General features: G+C 41.8%; 1 protein-coding gene across 3 annotated transcripts in view; it reads left to right on the forward strand.

The window, feature by feature from the left end:
- CERK (ceramide kinase) overlaps positions 1–26,226 on the forward strand; it is a 74,164-nt gene that overhangs the window by 1,157 nt on the left and 46,781 nt on the right. The window contains exons 1-3 of one of the 3 annotated variants that reach the window (XM_077834950.1): positions 6,769–6,896; positions 21,457–21,570; positions 22,718–22,840. In XM_077834950.1, coding sequence (XP_077691076.1) covers positions 21,546–21,570; positions 22,718–22,840 — 148 coding nt within the window. In that variant the 5' untranslated portion in view covers positions 6,769–6,896; positions 21,457–21,545. Of the gene's footprint in view, positions 1–6,768; positions 6,897–21,456; positions 21,571–22,717; positions 22,841–26,226 lie in introns of those variants that run through there. The other 2 variants (XM_077834935.1, XM_077834942.1) reach the window with 2 other exon arrangements.

Raw genomic sequence — 26,226 nt, forward strand, 5'->3', positions numbered from 1 at the left:
CCCTTGGCACGTGTATCACTGAAATGTGTGTGGGAGGTAACACACATACTGTAAAGATAAGGCACCACCTTCCTATGTCCAACCAGCTCTTACGAAAAGGGACAGACCAGTTAATAGCGCAAGCTGTTGCGCACAGGTCTGCCTTCTCTTAAAGGGCGTAAAGTTCCAAAGGTTCCTGCTCTTTCTTCTCTCGTTTTGGGTCCAGAATGGGGTTGAGAAATGTTCTTCTTGTCCCAGAGGGTTCTGATTCTTTGTGGTGGTGTTTAGCCTACTGTAGTATATTTGGTGTAGTATTTACTAGAGGCTTCTCGAGTGTTGCTGCAAAATAAATTTTAAAAATGTGTGCAATACAGATTAGTTTACACACCATCAGCAACGTTTTCTTAAAGCCATATATTTAGGGCAGGACTGTGGGGTCCAGCGTTTAAAATAAATTAAACAGCTGGTGAGAATTAATAGTAGGAAAACAGCTTTGCAAACTTCTGCTCCTGGGTTCATTCACTAAGTTTCTTCATAAGTATGGGAAAAGCTGCATGCATAGACTTTGGACCACATTGACAAGCTCATAATGATTTGACAAGACACTAGGAAGTGGTTTCTCCGCCTCCCCCAGCCCGAAGAGCTTGTCAGCAGATATAAAGCCAAGTGTGCATAGTCCTCTTTCTGCGCACTAAACATAGATTAGTAATAGCTAGAAAAAGTACTCATTTTGAGGATCTTGCAGGTGGCTTTTGGTCACTTGGAGAGCCATTGGAGTTAGGGGTTTTAGCTGGAATATGTTACAGCAATGAGCAGATCTAAAACAAGAATATTTATTAAAATATTCAAGCCACAATGTAATTTAGTACTTTTATCATGTAATGGATGTGCCATTTGAGATTTCAGAAAAACTGCATCTGTGAAATAGTGTGTTTGCAATTGAAATTGAAACTTGCAGTATGTTTGCAGAACTGACTGCTTAATAATTCCAGCATTTCTCAGCGTTCCTCTTAAGAGTAAAGGTTGTAGTTGCATGGTGTTAGGAGGCCTCTAAATTACTACCACAGGATAACTGAGGGTCAAGGCCTTGTTATGCCGGTGCTACTTTGAGTCTTGGGACTAAATCTTGCTCGTATATCAGTGCAGATACCACTGTGCCTATACAAATATTCTTTGGCTTCATGGTAACGGGTAAGTGTGAGAAGGAGAAAATGAGGAAGGACAAGATAACAAGTGGAACTATCGTGTTTAGTATAATCAGCAGTCACAATACACCAACTGCTTAGCCAATGTATACTCCTTGACATGGAAAGAAATGGGTCTTAAATTAGTCAGTTAAAGTAATCCTAGGGCTTGTAACTGCAAGTAAGTACACTTTTCAGACCATATGATTTGAGCATCCTTTGTATGAATGTTGACTCTTTCTGTCTACCACAAGAACACATGCCAGTCTAGCTGGAGTACAAAAACACAGGCTAATATGTTTACACTATTTTCTGAAAACATCAAAGCCTTAAGTATTGTTTTAGTAAATAGTTGTTTTTCTGTTTCATATTCAAATTAATTGCACCTGGATATAGTAGAATAACTGTTGCTTCAAAACAGTGATGAAAACATTCCTTTCCTTTTTGTTTGTTAGCTGATTTCGTTATGGTCGAGGAAGCACTTTAATGTTAAGCCACTATAGCTTTGGGCACTTATTGCCTTCCAGATAAGTTTATCCTTTGAGCTGTTGCATGATCCCTCAGCTGAAAAGTGAAACTTCTTTTGCCAAGTCTTGCGAAGTCTCCTAGGTCATATGAGATATCACTGTGAGATAAGGGAAGTTATTAACATAGTTAGAAAATTGATAGTGTACCTATTTGTATGTAAAAAAGCTTAACTTCAAACTTGGGATACGTATTCAACTCACTGGAAGAGAAATGTCTGACTAGTTTGAGGAAATTTGGTATTAGAAATAATGGAGTTTATCTTTTGGAAACTTCCTGCATATGAATGATATCAAATTTTCTATTAAATTTTAAATAGTGTGCATAGGTAAGGCTACAATTTAGTCATGGGTATTTTTAGTACAAGTCATGGGCAATAAACAAAAATCCCCAGTCCGTGACCTTTACTGGGGCACCGTGGGAGCGCCGCTCCTCTGGGAGGTGGAGATCTTCCAGAGAACATCATCCTGGCCACTATGGATGTAGAAGCCCTCTCCACCAACATGCCACGCAAAGATGGATTACAAGCCATCAGAAACAGTATCCCTGATAATGTCATGGCAAACCTAGTGGCTGACCTTTGTGACTTTGTCCTCACCCACAACTATTTCACATTTGGGACAGTGTATACCTTCAAGTCAGCAGCAGTGCTATGGGTACCAGCATGGCCCCACAGTATGCCAACATTTTTATGTCTGACTTAGAACAACGCTTCCTTAGCTCTCGTCCCCTAATACCCCAACTCTACTTTGATGACATCTTCATCATCTGGACCCATGGACAAGAAGCCCTTGAGGAATTCCACCATGATTTCAACAATTTCCATTCCACCATCAACCTCAGCCTGGATCAGTCCATACAAGAGATCCACTTCCTGGACACAACGGTGCTAATAAGCCATGGTCACATAAACGCCACCCTATACTCGCCTACATGCCTCCAGCTTCCATCCAGACCACACTGCACAATCCCTTGTCTACAGCCAAGCTCTAAGATACAACCGCATTTGCTCCAATCCCTCAGACAGAGACAAACACCTACAAGATCTCTATCAAGCAGTCTTACAACTACAATACCCACTTGCTGAGGTGAAGAAACAGATTGACAGAGCCAGAAGACTGCTCAGTAACAGAACGCCACTAGCTGTCACCTTCAGTCCCCAACTAAAACCTCTCCAACGCATCATCAAGGATCTACAACCTATCCTGAAGGACAACCTCTCACTCTCTCAGATCTTGGGAGACAGGCCAGTCCTTGCTTACAGACAGCCCCCCAACCTGAAGCAAATACTCACCAGCAACCACATGCCACACAACAAAAACATGAACCCAGGAACCCATCCTTGCAACAAAGCCCATTGCCAACTGTATCCACATATCTATTCAGGGGACACCATCATAGGACCTAATCACATCAGCCACACTATCAGAGACTCATTCACCTGCACATCTACTAATGTGATATATGCCATCATGTGCCAACAATGCCCCTCTGCCATGTACATTGGTCCAACTGGTCAGTCTCTACCTAAAAGAAGAAAAACATTCAAAAACCAGTTAGGGATCACTTCGACCTCCCTGGACACTCAATTTCAGACCTAAAAGTCGCAATTATTCAACAAAAACTCTTCAAAAACAGACTCCAACGAGAAACAGGAAAACTGGAATGAATCTGCAAACTGGACACCATTAAATTAGTCTTGAATAAAGACTGGGAGTGGATGAGTCATTACACTAACTAAAAACTATTTCCCCATGCTAATTTTCCCCCTACTGTTACACCTTCTTGTCAACTGTTTGAAATGGGCCATCCTGATTATCACTACAAAAGTTTTTTTCTCCTGCTGATAATAGCCCTCCTTAATCGATTGGTCTTGTTAAGAGTTGGTATGGCAACCCCCATTTTTTCATGTTCTCTCTCTCTGTATATCTATCTATCTATCTTCGTATGTATTTTTTACTGCATGCATCTGGTGAAGTGGGCTTTAGCCCATGAAAGCTTATGCTCAAATAAATTTGTTAGTCTCTAAGGAGCCACAAGTACTCCTCGTTCTTTCAAATTATACACTGTATGTCAACCACAGCTACTGAGAACTGCGGGTTGCCATGCTTGTGGACTGTCAATGTAAATATTGTCTCGCGGCCCACCAGCAGATTACTCTGATGGGCCGCATTAGGCCTGTGGGCTTCATGTTGCCCACTCCTGCTGTACATACATTTCCCACTATTTTGTGCACTCATAGTATTGGCTAACTTTACATTTACTCTTACTTAACTATGTTTACTCTTAACTCTTGTGTTAATATAAATATTTTGATTTGAATTTTAATAAGTTTTTGTGTAGATGCAATGACAGATTATGGAATACAAACTAATCCTCTGCAAAAATGGTATGCCTCAGTACAAACCAGGCTGCACTCAATGTAAACTTTACCCTTGAAATAGGTTTAAATGGTGAGTAATATTTTTCGGGTATCAGCTGTGTATCTAAGATACATTTTTTGTTTTGTAAGTGTCCCTTTAAATGTCCTAATTAAGAACTATCTGCATAATCAGTCTGTTGCACACTAAGAATTTTATTGTTACCAGTTCCATGTTTGCTCATGTAAACGTCTGACATGTCAACATTTAACAAATTTCTAACAAATTTTAACAAATTTCTAATGTAAACTTGGCTTTAATTGCAGGACTGAGGATTTATTGTAAATTCTTAGGAAAAGAATCAATTTCAAAGAAGGTGTCCGGCAAAGTGTATCAGACTTAATCAGTACCGGATTTACCATGGCACCAGGTCCACGGTCCAAAGGGGTCCCAACCTGGCCTGCTCTTCTTCACCCCACCCCCTCCCCGATCTCTTCTGTGGGGGCAGAAGCAAGGCAGGCTCCGCCATCAGTCAAGCTCCTCCCCCGCCTCTTCCCCGAGTGTGCTGCGTTCTGCCCCTCCCCCTTCCACTTCCATGCATTTTCTCCCACTTCCATACAGCCAGTGGCCTGTGCTCCCCACTGCCATGCTGGAGCCTCTACATTTATTTATTGACAAATAAGTTTGCAGAATTTTTATTTTTTGGCACAGAATTCCCTCAGGAGTAAGTTTGGGAAGTCTTTATAATGAACTACCATCTAATTTGAGAATTGGGCTCTCCATCTCTAGGCTGAGTCACATGGGCAGGAACATGCGCATATGCACCTATTCTGAGGATAATTAGGCCATCAATCTCCAGGGCTGTCAGACTATTAAAATGGAATTTTGCAATTCTTAATTTTTAAAATGGGATGATCAATGAAAGTGTCTTTGGTTGGTTGGTTTTCATTTTATTGTTGTCTGGCTTTTTGTTTTTGTTGAAGCTTAACATAAAATGTAGGTTTCAGAGTAAAAACAGACACACACCCCAGCCTGGCTGCTGCCAGCTGCAGAGCCAGTGAAGTACATCCTAAAGGCTTGTGGTGCAGTGTGCTTCAGCACCCCCCAGGATCTCTTATCCCTACCCTTGCTGCACCCCTGGAGGCAGAAATAAGGAATCCTTGGGAGGCAGTGGGGAAGTTTTAGGGCTGGCTCCCACTCACTGCCCTCACAGTGCATGCTGCCTGGGTGAATCTGCACATGCAGCCCTGGGAGGAGCGGGCGGGCATAGTGGGGACCAAGGGACAGAGAGTGGAGCAGGGACTAAAGGGCTGCCCTGCAGGGCGGGGGAGGGGCAGAGCTCCAGGCTCAGCTCTGCAACCTCCCAACATCCTGGCAGCTGCCTCCTGCCTGTCAACTTTGCTCCCTGCTCCAGGCAAGCTCCATGCAGCAGTGAGGAGCAGAAGGAGTAGGAAGGGGGAGTGCACTCAGCCAGGCAATAACGGTACGTCTGGTCTCTGTGCTTGCTACCAGTAGCGTTGCTCTTCTTCCACCAGGAATTCTGGGATATATGCAGAAGACTGCCAGTGTTGCATGCACACAGGAAAGCAGTAGGGCTTGGACCTTTGGTCCTAGCTTAACACAGGCTTGGACTCTCCAGCCCTGCAGGATCTTGGACCCTAGGTCCGAGCCCTAGGTTAGTACAATTGGTGTGTGGCTAAAAGGGGAGGTAGGCTTGAGCCTGGGCTCATATTGCTGTGTAGATATACCCTTAGTAGTTAGCTGATGCATAGGCTAGAGTGGGGCTGCTTTTGAACTGGCGGCTTCTGTGCGGATGATATACTTCCTTCAGACCAGCACTTTTCAGACAGGGGTCTGAGGCCTCCAGGGGGCCACCAAGCAAGGCCAGCATTAGATTCACTGGGGCCCAGAGCAGAAAGCTGAAGCCCCACCGCCCCAAGCCCCACCACCCAGTGCTGAAGCCTGAGCAACTTAGCTTCGCAGCGCCCCCTGTGGAATGGGGCCCCAAATTTCCCTGCTTGCTACCCCCTAATGCCACCCTGGTTTTTATATGCAGAAAAACACTTGTGGCACAGCTTGTGCCGAGGAGTTTGTATTGCATGTTGGAGGGGCCTCAGAAAGAAAAAGGTTGAGAACCCCTGCTCCAGACCATGAAAGAACCACAGAACGTACTGGACGTGCTCCCAGCACGCTAGTTTCGTTCGGAACCAATGGCTGCTTATATGCTTGTATCTGCTGTTGACTATTTTCTGCTGGGATGGGACGTGGACTGGGTAAGATGGCTGCTGCAAAGCAGATGGCATCCCCCACAATCCTTTGCAAATAGAATGTTGTGTCTGGTCATTCTACATGCAAAAAATTGAGGTTGGCTAAGAACTGTGAAAAAGCACAATGAACTTGACTTTTCTTGGTATGTCTGCCGAAGCACTAGGTAGGTTGGAGAATCATGGCAGTCCCTGTTATCAAATTTGGCTGCAGTCCTGCAAAAGTCTATTTAAGACACACTGGTAAATAAAGAGTAAAAACAAGGAAGTATGCAAGTGCACTTCTGGAGGCACAGCTACACTTTATGAAGAAAATAATTCAGTATCTGAAGTGCATCCTCCTTTTAACTGCTTGATGTGTGATTTGTGGAATGTGCGGTTAGCTACTAAGGCAATATTTACTAGAGCTTCACAGGTGTCTCCTGTTGCCTTTTAGGTTTTCTGTGCGCTGGAGGCCTCAGTACAGTCTTTATAAGGACTTGGGAATATGAAAGAAATGTGTGCTGCTAAAATATAAATGAACACTTTTATGAGGAGGATTGGCAAGCAACCCAAAAGTACCTGAGTGAAGAGGCAGTAATTTGGTAAAGATTGATTGCCTTTTAAAAGTTGATCCTTCATGATCAGGGCATTACTGTGCAGTATATCTAACTATAAATTTACCTGTGCACAGCTTATAAAATTATGTATTTTTATGAGTGGTTTGCAGTTATCACGTGATCATTAAATTAAAACAATCATTGTCTCAAACTTAGCAAAGGTAGCACTTTCTTGAGGGCTGTTGACCTTCCAACTATTATCTGACCTTTTGGACTTGGGCTTATCTTTTGTGAAAGTTATTTGGTACTTCTATAAAACAGGAAAACACTGGTGGGCAGGAAACAGGAAAGGACTGCTCATAAAGAGTGTTCAAATGCCCACTTGTCTCCTTCCTACCCAAATACAGAAACTGCTAAAGAGAATTCACTCAAACTTCCCAAAAGGGAACAGTTCGCAAGGGAGGAGAGGAGAATTCATCCTACATGCAGAGATTAAAAATAAAGCTTAATCTGAAAAACTAACAATTTAAAAGTTTTCAAATTAGGAGGATTTGTGGAAAGTCTTGAGGCTTGTATGCTCACTCTGTGAAAAATTCCTTTTGTCAGGAAAAATGTTTTGACCTTCAGTTATATGTGGTATTTATAAAGACCTCTAATGAACTGTTAGATATAAAGCTCATCTATATTCATACCGTCGTATGTAGGATTTAAATCATAGGCATTACAAATGAAAAAGCCTATTAGTTTCTCCTACCCCTGCCAGTGCAGGGTTATTAACTAGAATATATTTTCAAGAGTTTTCTTCAGTTTAGTTTAAATAAGCAACACAATGAGGCTTCCACTTTCTTTGGGAGACTACTATGGTCTAATAGAGTTCAGTGTTTAGGAAAAAAATTCCCTCAAGTTTACCTTAAATATCTCTTTGCTCCTCCGTTACTTCATTACACTACTTCTTCCTTGGTATATTAATGCTCTTCAAATATATAAGGTTTCTTGCCCCACAACCACACCTCAAAATCACATACATAGTCCTTAGTCATTAATTACGTTTGGTTATTGAGTAGCCAAGCTTCACATTTAATATTTTATCAGTTCCTCCAGGTCTTCAATCATTGTATTTTGAAAAAAAATCACTACAACTTGTTGATCTCTTCCTGGTTTAAATGTCTGGAATTAATTCAGCATTTAGGTGTGGCTTTGCCAGTCAATTGTAGAGATGCTATAATTTCCCTGATATGTAATATGTTTTTTCCTACCCGCCCCCCCCCAGACTTTCTTGTTAAACCCTGGATTTGTGCTGGAAATGGCCCACCTTGATTATCATACACATTGTAAGGATGGTGATTGCTTTAGCTAATCCCTGAGCTGGGGGGGGATAGCTCAGTGGTTTGAGCATTGGCCTGCTAAACCCAGGATTGTGAGTTCAATCCTTGAGGGGGCCATTTAGGGATCTGGGGCAAAAATTGGACACTGGTCCTGCTTTGAGCAGGGGGTTGGACTAGATGACCTCCTGAGGTCCCTTCCAGCCCTGAGATTCTATGATAAGCTATTACAAGCAGGAGAGTGGGGTGGGGGGAGAGAAAACCTTTTGTAGTGGTAAATACCCATTTTTTCATGGCTTGTGTGTATAAAAAGATCTTCTGTACTTTCCACAGTATGCAGCCGATGAAGTGAGCTGTAGCTCACGAAAGCTTATGCTCAGATAAATTGGTTAGTCTCTACGGTGCCACAAGTACTCCTTTTCTTTTTGCTGAAACTTGATATCTAATATGAAACATTTGAGTTTGGCTTACCAATACAAATGTGTAGAGCTTTTTGACTGCACTTTCATAATAGAGAGCATCGTGTAGCAAACACGGTATCAGACCAAGCGTCTGGGTTCTATTTCTGGCCGTGCCAATGACCTCTGCTATGTGACCTTGGGCACATTTCTTCACCTTTCCTTCCCGCTCCTTGTTTCTAACTGTGTTTTAGGCCCAGTCTACACTGCAGGGGATGGCGGGGGATCGATCTAAGATACGCAACTTCAGCTACGAGAATAGCGTAGGTGAAGTCGCTGTATCTTAGATCGACTTAGAATCACTTACTTTGCATCCTCGCGGCCCGGGATCAACGGCCACCTCTCCACTGTCGACTCCGCTTCCGCCTCTCGCCGTGGTGGAGTTCCGGAGCCGACGACAGAGCAATCGGGGATCAATTTATCGCGTCTACACTAGATGTGATAAATCAATCCCCGATAGATCGATCACTACCCGCCGATCTGGTGGGTACTGTAGACATGGCCTTAGATTGTAAACTCTGATATCTCACCTTTTATGGTGCCATATTTGGTGGGAGCCTCTAAGATACAAAGTAATACAGATATTCAATTTGCTGTCTGGTCTGATTTCACTTCCATTGTGACACTTTCAAAGTGTATGGGACAGTAGGTCTTTAGACAAAGATTAGGTCAGCCAATAAAATTCAAATGAATTGCTAAAGTTCCTATGGGGTAAATGAAAATTATGGGGAAATGTGGCAGCAGCCCCTGTATTGTAGGTTGCCCATCACTTATATAATTGAATAATCTAAAATAAAACTTGTAGGAAGTGTGTAATGAGAAGTTCTACAAGCTGATGTTTCTGTCAATCGGAGAAATTGTCATACTAAGTACTCAGTGCAATATGCATATACATTCATAGAATCCTAGAAGATTAGGGTTGGAAGAGAGCTCAGGAGGTCATCTAATCCAATCCCTTGCTCAAAGCAGGACTAACCCCAACTAAATCATCCCTGCCAGGCCTTCGTCAAGCCAGGCCTTCAAAACCTCTAAGGATGGAGATTCCATCATCTCCCTAGCTATGGCATTCCAGTGCTTCACCATCCTCCTAGTGAAATAGTTTTTCCTAATACCCAACCTACACCTCCCTCATTGCAGCTTGAGATCATTGCGCCTTGTTCTGTCATCTGTCACCACTGAGAACAGCCTAGTGCCATCCTGTTTTGAACCCCCGTTTTGGTAGTTGAAGGCCCCTCACTCTTCTGCAGACTAAATAACCCCAGGTCAGCCTCTCCTCATAAATCATGTGCCCCAGCCCCCTAATCATTTTTGTTGCCATCTGCTGGAGTCTCTCCAATTTGTCCACATCCTTTCTGTAGTGGGGGCCCCAAAACTGGACACAGTACTCCAGATGTGGCCTCACTAGTGCTGAATAGAGGGGAATAATAAAAAATTCCTCTATCTGCTGGCAGTGCTCCTACTAATGCAGCCCAATATGCCGTTAGCCTTCTTAGCAACAAGGGCACGCTGTTGATCCATATTCAGCTTCTCACCCACTGCAATCCCTAGGTCCTTTTCTGCAGAACAACTGCTTAGCCAGTCGGTCCCCAGCCTGTAGCAGTACGTGGGATTCTTCCGTCCTAAGTGCAGGACTCTTCACTTGTCCTTGTTGAACCTCATCAGATTTCTTTTGGTCCAATCCTCTAATTTGTCTAGGTCACTCTGGACCCTATCCCTACCCTCCAGCATATCTTTACCTCTCCCTCCAGTTGAGTGTCATCTGCAAACTTGCTGAGGGTGTTATCCATCACATCATCCTAGTCATTAATGAAGATGGTGAACAAAACTGGCCCCAGGACAGACCCCTGGGGCACTCCACTTGATACCGGCTGCCAACTAGACATCGAGCCGTTGATCGCTACCTAGTGAGTCCAACAATGTAGCAAGCTTTCTGTCCACCTTACAGTGGGGGAGCATATCAAAAGCTTCACTACAGTGAAGGTATATCACATCCACCGCCTTCCCCACATCAACCGAGCCAGTTATCTCATGATAAAAGCAATGAGGTTGGTCAGGATGACTTGCCCTTGGTGAATCCTTTCTCTCCTCCAAGTGCTTCAAAATGGATTGCTTTGAGGACTTGCACTGTGATTTTTCTGGGGACTGAAGTGAATATTCTTTCCTATTACTTTCATCTCTTGTATTTTTCTTAATGTGAGTACATGTGAAGTATAAAGAAATATTTTCAGAGTACAGTACTCAGTTTGAATGAAAACAGTTCCACTCTTGCTGTCACACATTTATAGCCCTGGTAGAGCTCCTAGGTTGATATTCACCGGTCTGTTGTGTTTGGGTCCCACTTCACTGGGATTGGGGTGCTTTAAGCTGGTGAATCTGAACAGAGTCCAGGCATTGCCCCTGGCTGGGGTCTCTAGGCACACTTTTATGGTACAGGTGCTCTGTCTAGCACCCATTTCTGAGAGCTGTAACCTCACAGTTCAACTGCCTAGCCTTTGGGACAAGTGCTTGCCCCCCCCACCACCACACCCTGTCAGGCTCCCCTGTAGCTGAAGCACACCCTATCCCAGAATTCCAGCTGCGTGGGTTCTCTGGGTTGGGTTTCACTCTTAGGGGCATGTGATAGTGAAGCCAACAGACACAAAGACTTTTCACAAGATTCTAAACATTAATCTTTATTTAGATACCAAAAGAGAGATACAGATGTAGACAGAATACCCTACCTCCATTTCCTTACCACTCCAGAGCATGTTTGGCTGTAGACCAGAGCCCTCTAAGGAGTCCACTGTCTCTCCCGCCATCTGCCTGTGTGTGGTTTCTTATCCAGAACATGAAGTCTTGCTCTCCTTCTCCCTTTCTCTCTCAAATTGCTGATGAGACCTTCTTTTTCAGACACAATACACTGATTCTTCCACATGGTAATGTGATCCTGGCACAGCTACAAAATGGGTAATATCAGGTTAAATGCTGAAAAGGATCTGCGGGTTATAGAATCATAGAAGTGTAGAACTGGAAGGGACCTTAACAGGTCATCTAGTCCAGTCCCCTACAGTCAAGGCAGGGCTAAGTAATAACTAGATCATTCCTGAAAGGATCATTAACTGAATGTGTGTCAACAATGTGATGCAGCTGTGAAAGGCTAATATTTTACGATATATTAACAGGACTGTCATGTAAGATGTGGGAGGTAATTGTTCTGCTTGGCACTGGTGAGGCCTCAGCTAGAGTATAGCATCCACTTTTGTGCACAACACTTTAGGAAAGATGTAGACAAACTGGAGAGAATCCAAGGGAGAGCAACAAAAATGATATAAGGTTTAGAAAGCCTGATTTATAAGGAAAGTAGGGCTGCCAAGCGATTAAAAAAAATTGTGATCGCACGATTAATTACGCTGTTAAACAATAATAGAATACCATTTATTTAAATACTTTTGGATATTTTCTACATTTTCAAATATATTGATTTCAGTTATAACACAGAATACAAAGTGTACCGTGCTCACTTTATATTTATTTTTATTACAAGTATTTGCACTGTAAAAAAACAAAAGAAATAATATTTTTCAGTTCACCTAATATAAGTACTGTACTGCAATCTCTTTATCATGAAAGCTGAATGTACAAATGTTGAATTATGTACCCAAAAAAAAGCTACACTCAAAAACAGAACAATGTAAAACTTCAGAGCCTACAAGTCCACTCAGTCCTACTTCTTGTTCAGCCAGTTGCTCAGACAAACAAGTTTGTTTACATTTGAAGGATGTAATGCTGCCTGCTTCTTGTTTAAAATGTCACCTGAAAGTGAGAACAGGCATTCTTATGGCACTGTTGTAGCTGACATTGCAAGATATTTACGTACCAGAGGCGCTAAAGATTCATATGTCCCTTCCTGCTTCAACCACCATTCCAGGGGACATGTGTCCATACCAGGGTGCCCAGAGTCCCAATTTTTACAGGGACAGTCCTGATATTTGGGGCTTTGTTTTATATGGGTGCCTGTTATCCCCCCACCCCATGTCCCAATTTTTCACCCTTGCTGTCTGGTCACCCGAGTCCATGCAGATGATGGGTTCTGCTCAATAACAATCCAAAGCTAATGTACTCAATGCTTTTTTTGCCTCTGTCTTCACAAACAAGGTCAGCTCCCAGACTGCTGCACTGGGCAGCACAGCATGGGGAGGAGGTGACCAGCCCTCTGTGGAGAAAGAAGTGGTTCGGGACTATTTAGAAAAGCTGGACGTGCACAAGTCCATGGGGCCGGATGCGTTCAATCTGAGAGTGCTAAGGAGTTGGCAGATGTGATTGCAGAGCCATTGGCCGTTATCTTTGAAAACTCATGGCGATCCGGGGAAGTCCCGGATGACTGGAAAAAGGCTAATATAGTGCCCATCTTTAAAAAAGGGAAGAAGGAGGATCCTGCGAACTACAGGCCAGTCAGCCTGACCTCAGTCCCTGGAAAAATCATGGAGCAGGTCCTCAAGGAATCAATTTTGAAGCACTTAAGGGAGAGGAAAGTGATCAGGAACAGTCAGCATGGATTCACCAAGGGCAAGTCATGCCTGACTAATCTAATTGCCTTCTATGATGAGGTAACTGGCTCTGTGGATGAAGGGAAAGCCGTGGATGTGCTGTTCCTTGACTTTAGCAAAGCTTTTGACACAGTCTCCCACAGTATTCTTGCCAGCAAGTTAAGGAAGTATGGGCTGGATGAATGGACTATAAGGTGGATAGAAAGTTGGCTAGATTGTCGGGCTCAGTGGGTAGTGATCAATGGCTTCATGTCTAGTTGGCAGCCGGTACCAAGTGGAGTGCCCCAAGGGTCGGTCCTGGGGCCGGTTTTGTTCAATATCTTCCTAAATGATCTGGAGGATGGTGTGGATTTCACCCTCAGCAAGTTTGCAGATGACACTAAACTGGGAGGAGAGGTAGATACGCTGGAGGGTAGGGATAGGAAACAGAGGGACCTAGACAAATTAGAGGATTGGGCCAAAAGAAATCTGATGAGGTTCAACAAGGACAAGTGCAGAGTCCTGCACTTAGGACGGAAGAACCCCATGCACCGCTACAGACTAGGGACCGACTGGCTAAGCAGCAATTCTGCAGAAAAGGACTTAGGGGTTACAGTGGACGAGAAGCTGGATATGAGTCAACAGTGTGCCCTTGTTGCCAAGAAGGCCAATGGCATTTTGGGGTGTATAAGTAGGGGCATTGCCAGCAGATCGAGGGACGTGATCGTTCCCCTCTATTCGACATTGGTGAGGCGTCATCTGGAGTCCTGTGTCCAGTTTTGGGCCCCACACTACAAGAAGGATGTGGAAAAATTGGAAAGAGTCCAGCGGAGGGCAACAAAAATGATTAGGGGACTGGAACACATGAGTTATGAGGAGAGGCTGAGGGAACTGGGGATGTTTAGTCTATGGAAGAGAAGAATGAGGGGGGATTTGATAGCTGCTTTCAACTACCTGAAAGGAGGTTCCAAAGAGGATGGATCTAGACTGTTCTCAGTGGTAGCAGATGACAGAACAAGGAGTAATGGTCTCAAGTTGCAGTGGGGGAGATTTAGGTTGGATATTAGGAAAAACTTTTTCACATGGAGGGTGGTGAAACACTGGAATGCATTACCTAGGGAGGTGGTGGAATCTCCTTCCTTAGACGTTTTTAAGGTGAGGCTTGACAAAGGCCTGGCTGGGATGATTTAATTGGGGATTGGTCTTGCTTTGAGCAGGGGGTTGGACTAGATGACCTCCTGAGGTCCCTTCCAACCCTGATATTCTATGATTGACATACATTTGTTTTCATTATCTGAGTAAGATGCTACCAGGAGAAGGTTGATTTTCTTTTTTTCGTGGTTCGGGTTCTGTAGTTTCCGCATCGGTGTATTGCTCTTTTAAGACTTCTAAAAGCATGCTCCACACCTCATCCCTCTCAGATTTTGGAAGCCACTTTAGATTCTTAAAACTTGGGTCGAGTGCTGTAGCTGTCTTTAGAAATCTCCCATTGGTACCTTCTTTGCGTTTTGTCAGACCTGCAGTGATAGTGTTCTTAAAATGAACAACATATGCTGGGTCATCATCTGAGACTGCTATAACATGAAATATATGGCAGAATGCCGGTAAAACAGAGCAGGGTACATACAATTCCCCCCCGTCCCCCTCCCCCAAGGAGTTCTGTCACAAATTTATTTAACACACTATTTTTAACAAGTGTTATCAGCATGGAAGCATGTCCTCTGAAATGGAGGCCGAAGCATGAAGGGGCATGTGACTGTTTAGCATATCTGGCACGTAAATACCTTGCAATGTCGGCTATAAAAGTGATATGGCAAATGCCTGTTCTCACTTTCTGGTAACATTGTAAATAAGAGGGCATCGTTCTCTCCTGTAGATGTAAACAAACTTGTTTGTCTTGGCGTGGCTGAACAAAAAGTAGGACTGAGAGGACTCTTAGGCTCTAAAGTTTTACTTTGTTTTGTTTTTTGAGTGCAGTTGTGTAACAAAAAAACTACATTTGTAAGTTGCACTTTCATGGCAAAGAGTTTGCTACTACAGTACTTGAATGAGATGCATTGAGAAATACTATTTCTTTTGTTTGTGATTTTTACAGTGCAAATATTTGTAATAAAAAATAACACTTTGATTTAAATTGACACAGAAAACAATATATATGAAAATGTAGAAAAACATCCAAAATATTTAATAAATTTCAATTGGTATTCTACTGTTTAACAGTGCAATTAAAATTGCGAATAATTGCTATTAATTTTTTTGAGTTAAGCACGTGAGTTAACTGCGATGAATCAACAGCCCTAAAGGAAAGGTTTAAAAAAACTGGGCATGTTTAGTCTTTAGAAAAGAAACCTGAGGGGACACTTGATAAGTCTTCAAATATGTTATGGGGTGTTATAAAGAGGATGGTGATCAATTGTTTGCTATGTCCCTTTAAGCCCATTACTACAAATCCTACCTTCATCTGCACCATGGGAGCATAAGGTTAGATATTAGAAAATGTTTCCTCATTTTCCTAATTCTACGGGTAGTTAAGGGTAATTATACAGACTTTCAATCACCATCATTTGAGGTTTATTAACAACAGTTTGGACAAACACTTATCAGGGATGTTCTGGATTTACTTGGTCCTATCTTAGCACAGGGGGCTGGGCTTGAGTACTTCTTGAGGTCCCTTCCAGCCCTACATTTTTGTGTCTTTATAGTCTTTAAAATTGCACTTCTTGTGATTAGAATACCACACTGACCTTCCCTGTGCTTGCTTTTCTTGTGTGTTACAATAAAACATCGGTGTTCATTTTTAATTTATATATAAAGGAAAGAGAGAATCCTAAGTACTGTCACTTGCCAATGTCACATAAAATGTATATTAGCAAAGGAACAAGTAGCATACTGTATGCTGAGACTTTATTTCTTTATAGATATATCCATTTCAAGAAAAATCTCAACTTCAGTTACATCAGGTAATTATCCTAACATCATTCTGAAGAGCTGATGAGGAACTAAGCAGTTAGAAACACAATATTAGCCAGTGTTTGTAGCATTTTTCTGGTGCTTGTGTATTTAAATGTATATATGTCACAGTTTTCAGCCAGCTATGTTCATATTCCCCCTCTGTGGCCCAGCAAGGGCTCCCACTTCAGGTTTCCAGCTCCCAGCCATCACCTCTCTTGGGAGAGACTGGTGTCTCTCTTCCTCCTTACCAGGGATTTTAAGGCAGCGTGGCTCCCTGCCTGACATTGTGATATCCCCAGCAAGCCAAATTGCCTAAGAGGCCAGTGCCTGCACTTTGCTTTCACTCCAAGGGCTCTGAGCAATGTATTGCCCCAAGTTATAAGTTACCACTGAGTTCTTTCTGAGCAGGTACATTTATTCTTAAGGTAAAAGAATTAAAGAGAAAACACATTTAAAGGAACCTACGCACATGTTTCAGAGCTTACCAGAAGTCATCCCTCAACTCCAATTTACAGTAACTCCTCACTTAAAGTCATCCTGGTTAACGTTGTTACATTGCTGATCAATTAGGGAACATGCTTGTTTAAAGTTGTGCAATGCTCCCTTATAATGTTGTTTGGCAGCTGCCTGCTTTGTCCACTGCTTGCAGGAAGAGCAGCCCATTGCAGCTAGCTGGTGGGGGCTTGAAACCAGGGTGGAGCAGCAGCCCCCCATCAGCTCCCTGCTCCCCTAAGTTCCCTGTGCTGCAGCTGCCTAGCAGGCTACCAATTGCCAGCAGTTCAGATGTCCCTCCCCCCACTGCCATGTGCTGCTCCTGCCCTCTGCCTTGGAGCTGCTCCCTGTAGTGTCCTGCTTGCTGTGCAGGGGAGGGGGGAAGAAGGGGGCTAATGTCAAGGTGTCCCCCTCCCCCCTATGCCTGCCCCCCACTTAAACCTTCTCCATATAGAGCAGGGTGGGGACACAACAGGGCTCAGGACAGAGAGAGCTTGCTGGCCGCAGCTGCTGTCTCAACTTCCTGATCTATTTAAAAAGGCAATGTACTTAGAGTGATGTCAGTGTACTTAAAGGGGCAATGTGTATCTGTCTCTCTCCCCTCCGGCCCACACACACAGGGTGTGTGTCTCTGTCTGCCATGCTGTCTCCCCTCCCACCATTTGTGCTGCCTTGTAGAGTGTGAGGCTACATTAACAATGTGTTAACCCTTGAGGGCTCAGCTGAATGCTAGTTCATCATTTAGCAGTAAGGCATTCCCTAGGAAATATCCCACCCTCTTCCACCCTCTAACTTCACCACCTCAGCCAAGCTTCACAATCATCATTGCTGTGTACAATATTAAATTGTTTGTTTAAAACTTATACTGTGTGTGTGTATATGTGTGTATTATTTCAGCCAGGACAAACTCTTAGGGCTAGTCTACAGTACCGCGCTACATCGGTGCCGCTGCACCACGTCTGGTGAAGACACGCTTCGCTGACAGGAGAGCGTGTCCCGCTTACATAGCATGGGGAGGACATGCTTTAAGTCGATGTAACTTGGGTTGGTCAGGGGGGTGATTTTTTCATACACCTGAGCAAAGTAAGTTACATCGATTTAAGCGGTAGTGTAGACAGGCCCATAATGAGCTACACTGTACATATAGGGTCTGATACTGATCTCACACATAGAATCCTCAAATATTAGGGTTGGAAGGGACCTCAGGATGTCATCTAGTCCAATCCCCTGCTCAAAGCAGGACCAACACCAACTAAATCATCCCATTACACCGGTGTAAATAGCAATGAACTCCACTAACACATTGCAGTATAGTGTAAAACTATTATGGGGTTAGTAGTTTGGGTGTGTGAATTATTTTCAAGGGGAATAATTGCTCCACAAATTCTCTGAGAGAGTTGTCCTACTATTTACTTCTGTGGGTGGTTATGATATTTCAGGCTGTTGCAGATAAAGCCATCCTGTTTGGGGATGATTTTAGTAGGGTGCCTTTTGTAGCTTGCTCTGTGCATTTGTATTTGAGCACCTACTTGTGGAAACTACCCGCTCTATTGGGGAAGGAATAGACTGCAGTGGATAAGGATCCTAGGCTACTGTTCGTTGACCCTACATTTTCACACAATGTTCTATTGGCAGAGTGAAGTGAGGCCCTACATTCATCTCGATGACATTTGTCCATCTGTATGTAACGTGACAACTTTTCAGAACCATGTGGGAATGTTCTCGGTATTAGTCTCACTCTTGAGCTAGTATTTGGACTGAGATTGGAGGAGGGAGAGCTGGAAAATTTACCCCTATCATGGAGTACATTTTTCTTAACTTGCTTAAGGTTGGGGCAGTCTTCTCCTGTGAAGACAGTAGACTTGTCTGGTGTCTGTACAGTGCCTAGCACTTTGTAAGTTAGTGTAGTCATCCTAGATGGAACTGAGATTTCTCAAACCATGGTTTGAACTTGTACTCACCACTAATGAGTAAGTAGTTTCTCTGAAGAATGTGCAAGATCCTTTTCATCACTGGTTTCAGAGTAACAGCCGTGTTAGATAAGGTAATAGCTTATCTAAAGTGATCACTCTCCTTACAATGTGTATGATGATCAAATTGAGGATTTGTGCTGGAAATGGCCCAACTTGATTATCATACACATTGTAAAGAGAGTGATCACTTTAGATAAGCTATTACCAGCAGGAGAGTGGGGTGGGAGGAGGTATTGTTTCATGGTCTCTGTGTATATAATGTCTTCTGCAGTTTCCACAGTATGCATCCGATGAAGTGAGCTGTAGCTCGCAAAAGCTTATGCTCAAATAAATTGGTTAGTCTCTAAGGTGCCACAAGTACTCCTTTTCTCTTTTCATCACTGTCATTGATGCTGCCCAGTCGAAGTCAGATGTGAAACCCATGACTGTATTGTGAATTAAGGTTACTCCTGTCTGGGGAAGGCTGTAAGCAGAGACAGATCTAGCCCTCAGCTGCTAGAAACACTCTACAGCAGCGGTGGAGTCAAGATGCTATCCTTATCCTCTTTTAAATAAAAGTTAACTTTTTAGAAAGATTAGGCAGATTAGTGCCCATCATACACTCTAGTAGGCCCCTTAAATGTTATTTAACTCACCCAAAATCTTGTATAACAATATATAGGCTTGTGTGTAGGCTGCTTGAAAGCTTTCCCTAATTCAGAATATGTCTCTTGCTTTAGGGCAGGGTTAACTAGAGAGAACTATGTGACAGTTTGAGCAATTTTTGTCAGCTTATGAACTCCATTTTTCTTTTGAGAATGCCAGTTGTATTAGAACCTCTGTTTTGAATGTAATCTTAAGTGTAGCTTTGAGCATTCTTTGTGTACCAGGAGTTTGATTTATTAGCACAGAGACTGTCTGGAAAGTTGTGATAGAGCAATTAAGGGGTTAACTAGGGAACCAGAACTCCCACAGCCATTTAGACTGTAGGGAGAATGAGTCTAACATCTGGAGGCTCAGGAGGACTGAGGCACTGCTTCCAGGATCTAGGTAACATCTCACTGCCCAGGAAGGGTGTCTGACACACACAATCTGCTGCACCAGGAGAGATTTCCTGAGACCCAGATTTAGGAACAGTGATCAGTCGCTACCCAGAACCAAAGAGCTTAACTACATGTGGGATTCAGCAGTTGGAGCCCATCACAACAGAATGACGTTTGTCCAGAGAGTGGTACTGGTCTAGGCTGTGACAAACATATTGTGTTTTGTGCACCACACTTGGTACAGGCTGCCAGTCAACTTCTGGTTGAGTCAGTGTTTCCAGTTAAATCTATATACAGGTCCTAGGGCTTGGATACTTCTCTGACCTGCCATGCTGCCTGCTTACCTTTCTCTAGAATGCTTAAACTAAACTCTCAAGATTAAGAACTAAGGGGATTGCTGGACAGAGTATTTTTAGTAGCAGGTGTGTCTCTGGAATTTTCTCTTGCCAGGAATACATCTGAACCTTAGCCTGGCCACGATTCAGAAGGAATCGTGAAACTTGTCGGGCTAACTTTCTGCCTGCTGCTGGCTCAATTTTCTCTCATTTTTTGATTAGTGAAATTTTCTTGATGTGTCTTTAAAATGGTGTTGGTTGTGATGTAGGCTTACCTTTAATCTAAACCATGTAAAAGGAGCCCGGATACTTATAAATGCTTGCAATAATATGTATTTAAAAGTTTGTATGAAATTATTGTTACCTACGGGGTTAGACCGCTTTCTTTTCTTTCTAGTGTACAGAAAATGTGTAATAAAGCAATGTGCCTTCTGTTACTTCTCCTAGCAAACATGCCAATGAGTATCCTATCCAGAATCTTCGTTTACATTTTATCTAATTGGAATCTCTCATTTTAATTTTAACATGTCCAGGAGATAGCAAAATGAACAATCATTAAAAGTTTGTTTTTTGTTAATGCAACACAGAATTGCCGTTAATATTGAAGAATATCTGAGTAACTTATACAGTTCAGTAATAGAATTAAAAACACAAACAGAGCAGAAATTATATCTTTCTCCCTTTTGTTTCTTGTCCTCCTCCTCTTGACTGCTTTATGTCTAGCCAGGTCAGGCAACTACATTTTGAAATCCCCTTACATAAATGACAGGTTTCAGAGTAGCAGCCGTGTTAGTCTCTATTCGCAAAAAGAAAAGGAGTACTTGTGGCACCACTCAGATAAATTTGTTAGTCTCTAAGGTGCCACCGGTACTCCTTTTCTTCTTACATAAAAGGTTCTATTCTTTGATTATGTGAGAGCTGACCATTATTATACTCTTAATCATGGTTAAACTGCAGCTAGCAATATTCAATAAATTAAGTTACATTTATGCTCTAGAGTCTGTTTAGAAACAGAAATAGCTATGGTTGGCTTGCCACACACTCCTACTCTTTTTAGCCTTGATAAATTTAACAATTATTTGTACGGTGAAATCTCATTTTTTTTTTTCATGTACTTCCCACTTTTTTAATATAGTCAGGCTTCTGAAATAACAAGATCATCACGGTGTAAGGGTGATGTAGAAATTAGATACCAGTAAGCTTTTCTTCAGTACCAGGAATAGGATTGAAACAACAACAATTAGAATTACAAAACGCTTTATTTGAAGATTTATTTGCCCTTCTGTCATGACTGGGGGAGGGTCGGGGAGAATGATGGGCTCATGGTTGGGCCAATTTTGAGTGAGTGGTGTTGTGACCCTGTATTCCTGATTTATGTCCTTGGTTGTGCATGGCTTAGTTCAAAGCTGTTTGTCTGATATTTACCTACATAGTCTTTACATTTGATATGAAATACACATTTTACACTTCTATGTTTTGAGGCTATTTTAATGTGTTTTGTATTGTTAATGTTCAGTTTTCATGTATGGATGTTGTGTTTGTACAGGAAATTATTTTGTGCCCGCCTCAGAGATTATTGTTGTAGAAGAAACTGAAATTGACGAGAAGCAATGTAGTAGTGGAAAATGGCAAAAAATGGGAAAGCCGCATGCTTTCACAGGTAGGGAAACTACTCCTATTTTCAGAATGCTGTAGTCATCTGTAGATATTGTAAGGGGGACTTGAATCTAAGAGCTGTACAAAGAGTTTTTTATAAACAGAACTATTGGTCAAGAGCCTGGCTTTTTATTATTGTTAAAGATGTTTTAATCAAATCTTTCCTTCATGGCTCATCTCCTTCTCTTTGGTCCCACAATGGAGTCATAACCCTTACTTACTACATCTCACTGTTGCGAAGTAAATATTGTGGCATCATAGATTCTGTATTACTCCACTAGAAAATCAAATAAGAGATGCTGTCCTCACGAAAACTCCAATCATTATTAATGATCAGACTGTGTGAGAAAAGATCTTTCACACATTTTTCGACGTGTGAAGACTTTCTTTTATGTAAGCACTTACGTATAATCAAGTGAGATACAATGGTACTCTAACCTGCTTAGTGATATAATGGCAATCCTCTGTACTGCTAACTGTGGAAAGGGGACTTGAATGTACTTGTCCAAGGCTTTATGGAAGGACTAAATGTGAGAAAATAGTCTGTAATGATTTGGTGGTTCTCTTCCACCCACACACATGCTTCTCAAGAGACTGAAATTGGCTTTCAGATTCTCCCTCTTCCTTTCAGCTTCCTGCAAACTGATGTGATATTTAAAAGGGGGTACTGAGGACTGGGTGTTTTTTCTGACATGAACTTTGCAAGCTTTATATGGCATATAAATTTTTCAAAACAAAAGAAATTCAGGCAGTATGAATGCTGCAACTCTTGTAAGCAACCATGTAATAACCTATTGTCCTTTCCTCTGGGCATGCTGAGAAGTATCTTTAAAAAATCATTCACATTTGAGCAGTTACTGTAAGCTGAAATGTGTCAGGGAGGAATTACTGTTTTTAAATTGTGAAAAATACTTGGAATGTTGCCCTCTTACAAACACACACACAAAGTTTTCCTATTAGAATTATGAGAAATAGAAACATTCCAGAAGGGGGTAGTAGTGTCTTTTGGTTCATTAATATGTTGTCTTTTAAATATGTTGCACAGATTTTTAAAACTAGGGCTTCAGCACACAATTAAGTATATTTCATTGTTGCAATAAATGTAGAATACATAAATGTCTTTCTTTTTCTTTTTTTTATACTATATATAGTATATTACATGAAAAGAGCACAAAAACACCGCTGGCGGTGCAGCGAAGTAACATTTTCGTGCGTTGATGAGCAACTGTGTAACCAGTGGATACAGGCACTTAAAGAATTACTTGAGTTACAGAGTAAGTTGTTCGACTAAATTACTGAAATATACAACATTATTTTCATGGCACCTACAGCAGTTTAGTTAAGTTTCTATTAATGTGGCTAACTCAGCCCTTAAGCTCAGCTCATGCCCTCCTAAGGGAGAGCAGTTGGGGATAGGAGGTGTGCTGCATTTGAACTAGCAAGTATCTGATTCTCCACTGTCACAAGGTGCAAGGCAGCATAGTCATTAATACCTGTGGAAAGTGAATGTCAAACCCTAACAGATCAGAATAGTAGGGTTCTTATTCATTTGTCCAAGTGTAAATGACTGTGAAGAGCACTGGAGAATGTGGGGCCTGTAGACTTTCCATAGTATTGTGACTTGAATGAATGAGAGGAGTTTTTGGATACATTCATGCTGACAAGGAATCCCGGACCACTGCATAAACATTTGTATGTTAGCCAGGGGTAATGCTGCTACAGAATAGCCATTCCATCCATAGTATCTCCTGCACCTTCCGAAACTTCATTAGATTCAAAAACACACTGCTGCTTAAGCTCTTCTTCCCCGCACCCCACATATCACTTGTATTGATTGAAAATCCTCTGGAGCATGGACTATGGGCCTGTCTACACTTAAAATGCTGCAGTGGCACAGCTTCAGTGGTTCACTAAAGATGCTTCCTATGCCAGCAGGAGGTGTTCTCCTGTTGGTGTAGCTAATCCACTTGCTCGAGAGGCGGTAGCTAGGTTGATGGGAAAATTCTCCTGTTGATCTAGAGAGGGGTTAGATCAGTTTATTGCATCGTTCAGGGGTGTGGATTTTTCATACCCCTGACCAGCATAGCTATGCCAACTTTATTTCCTAGTGTAGACCAGATCTATGTGTTTGTAAAGCACCTAGAATTATGGGCCTCTAACTACAAGCCCGGTATAACTATTTAGTAATAGTAAACTTCCCAGAGCCTTAAGCACTGGGAACAAACATCTGATAATAACTTTGTTAATGTTTCTTCCAATAAAACAAGTTACAGTGCTCACACCAGTGTCAGCTGCTTCAGAGTGCTTGGTAGTTGCTGGCTGCATAGTTCCTGTTATACCAGTATTGCTTTGTTTTTGAAGTACTTTGTATGCATTACTTATGAAAGGAGGAGACCAAAGAGACACAATCCTCACTCAGTTTTCCTATTCTGCACCTATTGTGACTAGGCGTTTGCCTTAACTGGGAATTGCTTGCCTTGGGTATTTGTTCAGAATCTTAATGTTGCTTAAAACTACTTTTAAAAATAAGCTAGAGGGAATTATTGTTCAATGGTTTTAATGTTATTCTGGTACTTATCAGTGAGCTGTCCAGAAGCTTGATTATGTGAACCCTTTGGTTTCATCGATTTTGAGGTCAGAAGGGACCATTGGCTCATCTAGTCTGACCTCCTATAACACAGGACAGAGAATTTCACCTAGTTACCCCAGTGTTGAGCCCAATAGTTTGCTTAAGGCTTATGGGATCTCTGTGTATGGCCACACATATGAATATGTATGATTTGATATTGTCTGGAAAATTTCCTTACTGAGTTAAGAGGTGCAACTTTCCTCTCAGGTATAACACATACTGATAAGCTCTTCAGGAAAGGGACCATATCTTCCTCTATCTTGCCACATCTACACAGTGGTGAAATTTTGCATCTAAGACATGAAATCAGGGCCCCAATCTTGATCAGGGCCAATGGACATTGCTCTAATAAAATACTAATTTATCAGATTACATTCAATACTATGCTAGAGACGTTGAGAAAGGTGAACTTGCTGAATGCCCTTTTTGTGGTTGGACCAAGAGAGTGAATTATACAGTTTTAAATCTGCACTTCTGGAATAGGTGTCTGAGAGAGAAGCTAGTGTGCCTTTTCTGGTATTGAGGACAAGCACATCTGAAATCATAATTCTATCAGAATGTCTTTTGTAAAAATTGCACTTTAGGATTTCCTCTTTTGTCTAAATAATTTCTGTATTAAATGTACTCAGTTTAAAAATAAATGCTATGGTCAGCCAGCTCTGAATGTCAAGCTGGGTGCTTTTCTTCTCATGCAATATCACCATTAATAAAAGCTCTGCTGGGCAGACTGGGCTCAAAATTATTTCTGCAGCTTTGTGTTTAGATTGTGCCTTCAGCAATGTATGTGCAACTCCAACAGTTACAATGGATTTGCTCATGTGTAAGTGTCTGAAATTTAGTAAACCATGGTGATGCAGAAAAAGGAGTATAATCCAGTTTCTTTCTTTCTCTCTTTTTTTTTTTTTAGTTTTGTCTCTGAATAATCACACAGGACATATCTTTGTGTAAAAAGGTGTTTGCATAAATATCTCTCTGGTACAGCCTGTAACACTATTCTTTGATGCCGAAGAATGAATTGAACATTAGGTTTGCAGGACTGATTCCAGGGACTAGTGAATGAGTTGCAATATACAGCCAGTGCTGGAAAAAAGTCTTGTCTATGCAATGTCCAATTTGGCTATATATGAAACCATGTTACTATAATACGGATAGCCTTGATTCTTTGCAAAGACCTATGTGATACATTCAGTATTTATCTTATATTCCTTTCAAAGTTGTCTTAATTCAGCCAACCTGGTGCTTTTCACCATGTTCCAGTGCAGATGATATTTGTGATGAAGCTGGTCAAAATATAGGAATTTTCTGTGAATTTTTTTTTTCAAAAATTTGTTTGTGTTTTCCTCAAAGATTTAAATTTTGGAATTTTCAGTCAGTCCTGTGTTGGTTGGTTGGTTGAAACATACGAAGCTGTGAAAAGCATCTCACCTTGAGTCTCAAAATTTGGGCTAACTGGCCTTAGGTTACCAACGGTTTTAGAAAGGGACAATGTGGTTGAAGGTCTGTCATGAGATCTAGATTCTATTTCTATTTCAATCGCAGATTTCCACTTAGCTCTTGGCCAGTTTACTAATGTCTATTTTCGTTAATCTTACCTTTTTAAAATAGGGATAATAATCAGTACCTCCATAGAAAAACTTTGAATCTTAATTAATTAATGTTATCAAAGCACAGATATATCCTAAGACCCTCTAGCAGTGGAAAGCATTCTCATTTAAGGTGTCTAGTTGAATAGCCCTGTTGTGATAGGTGTTTTTGGTTCCTTGACTCGACTGACTTTGGGGTCAAACTGAAGTCCTTTCAGCCAGACTTCAGACAGTAATGGTAGATATTCTTACATTATATTGAGTTCAGATCTTCAGAGCAGTTTCCCGCAGTTCAGAATATGCTTTTACAAAATATACTTACCACTTTTCTATCACATGAAGGATCATTCAATTGCCTGTTACAAAAGCTATTTTCTAGAATTCTATTCATAAAATACCTTCTGTACAGACATATTTCTGTATTCATCTCACCCACAGGATGCATACA

The sequence above is a fragment of the Eretmochelys imbricata genome, chromosome 1 (assembly GCF_965152235.1).
Source record: "Eretmochelys imbricata isolate rEreImb1 chromosome 1, rEreImb1.hap1, whole genome shotgun sequence".
NCBI classification, from domain to species: domain Eukaryota; kingdom Metazoa; phylum Chordata; order Testudines; family Cheloniidae; genus Eretmochelys; species Eretmochelys imbricata.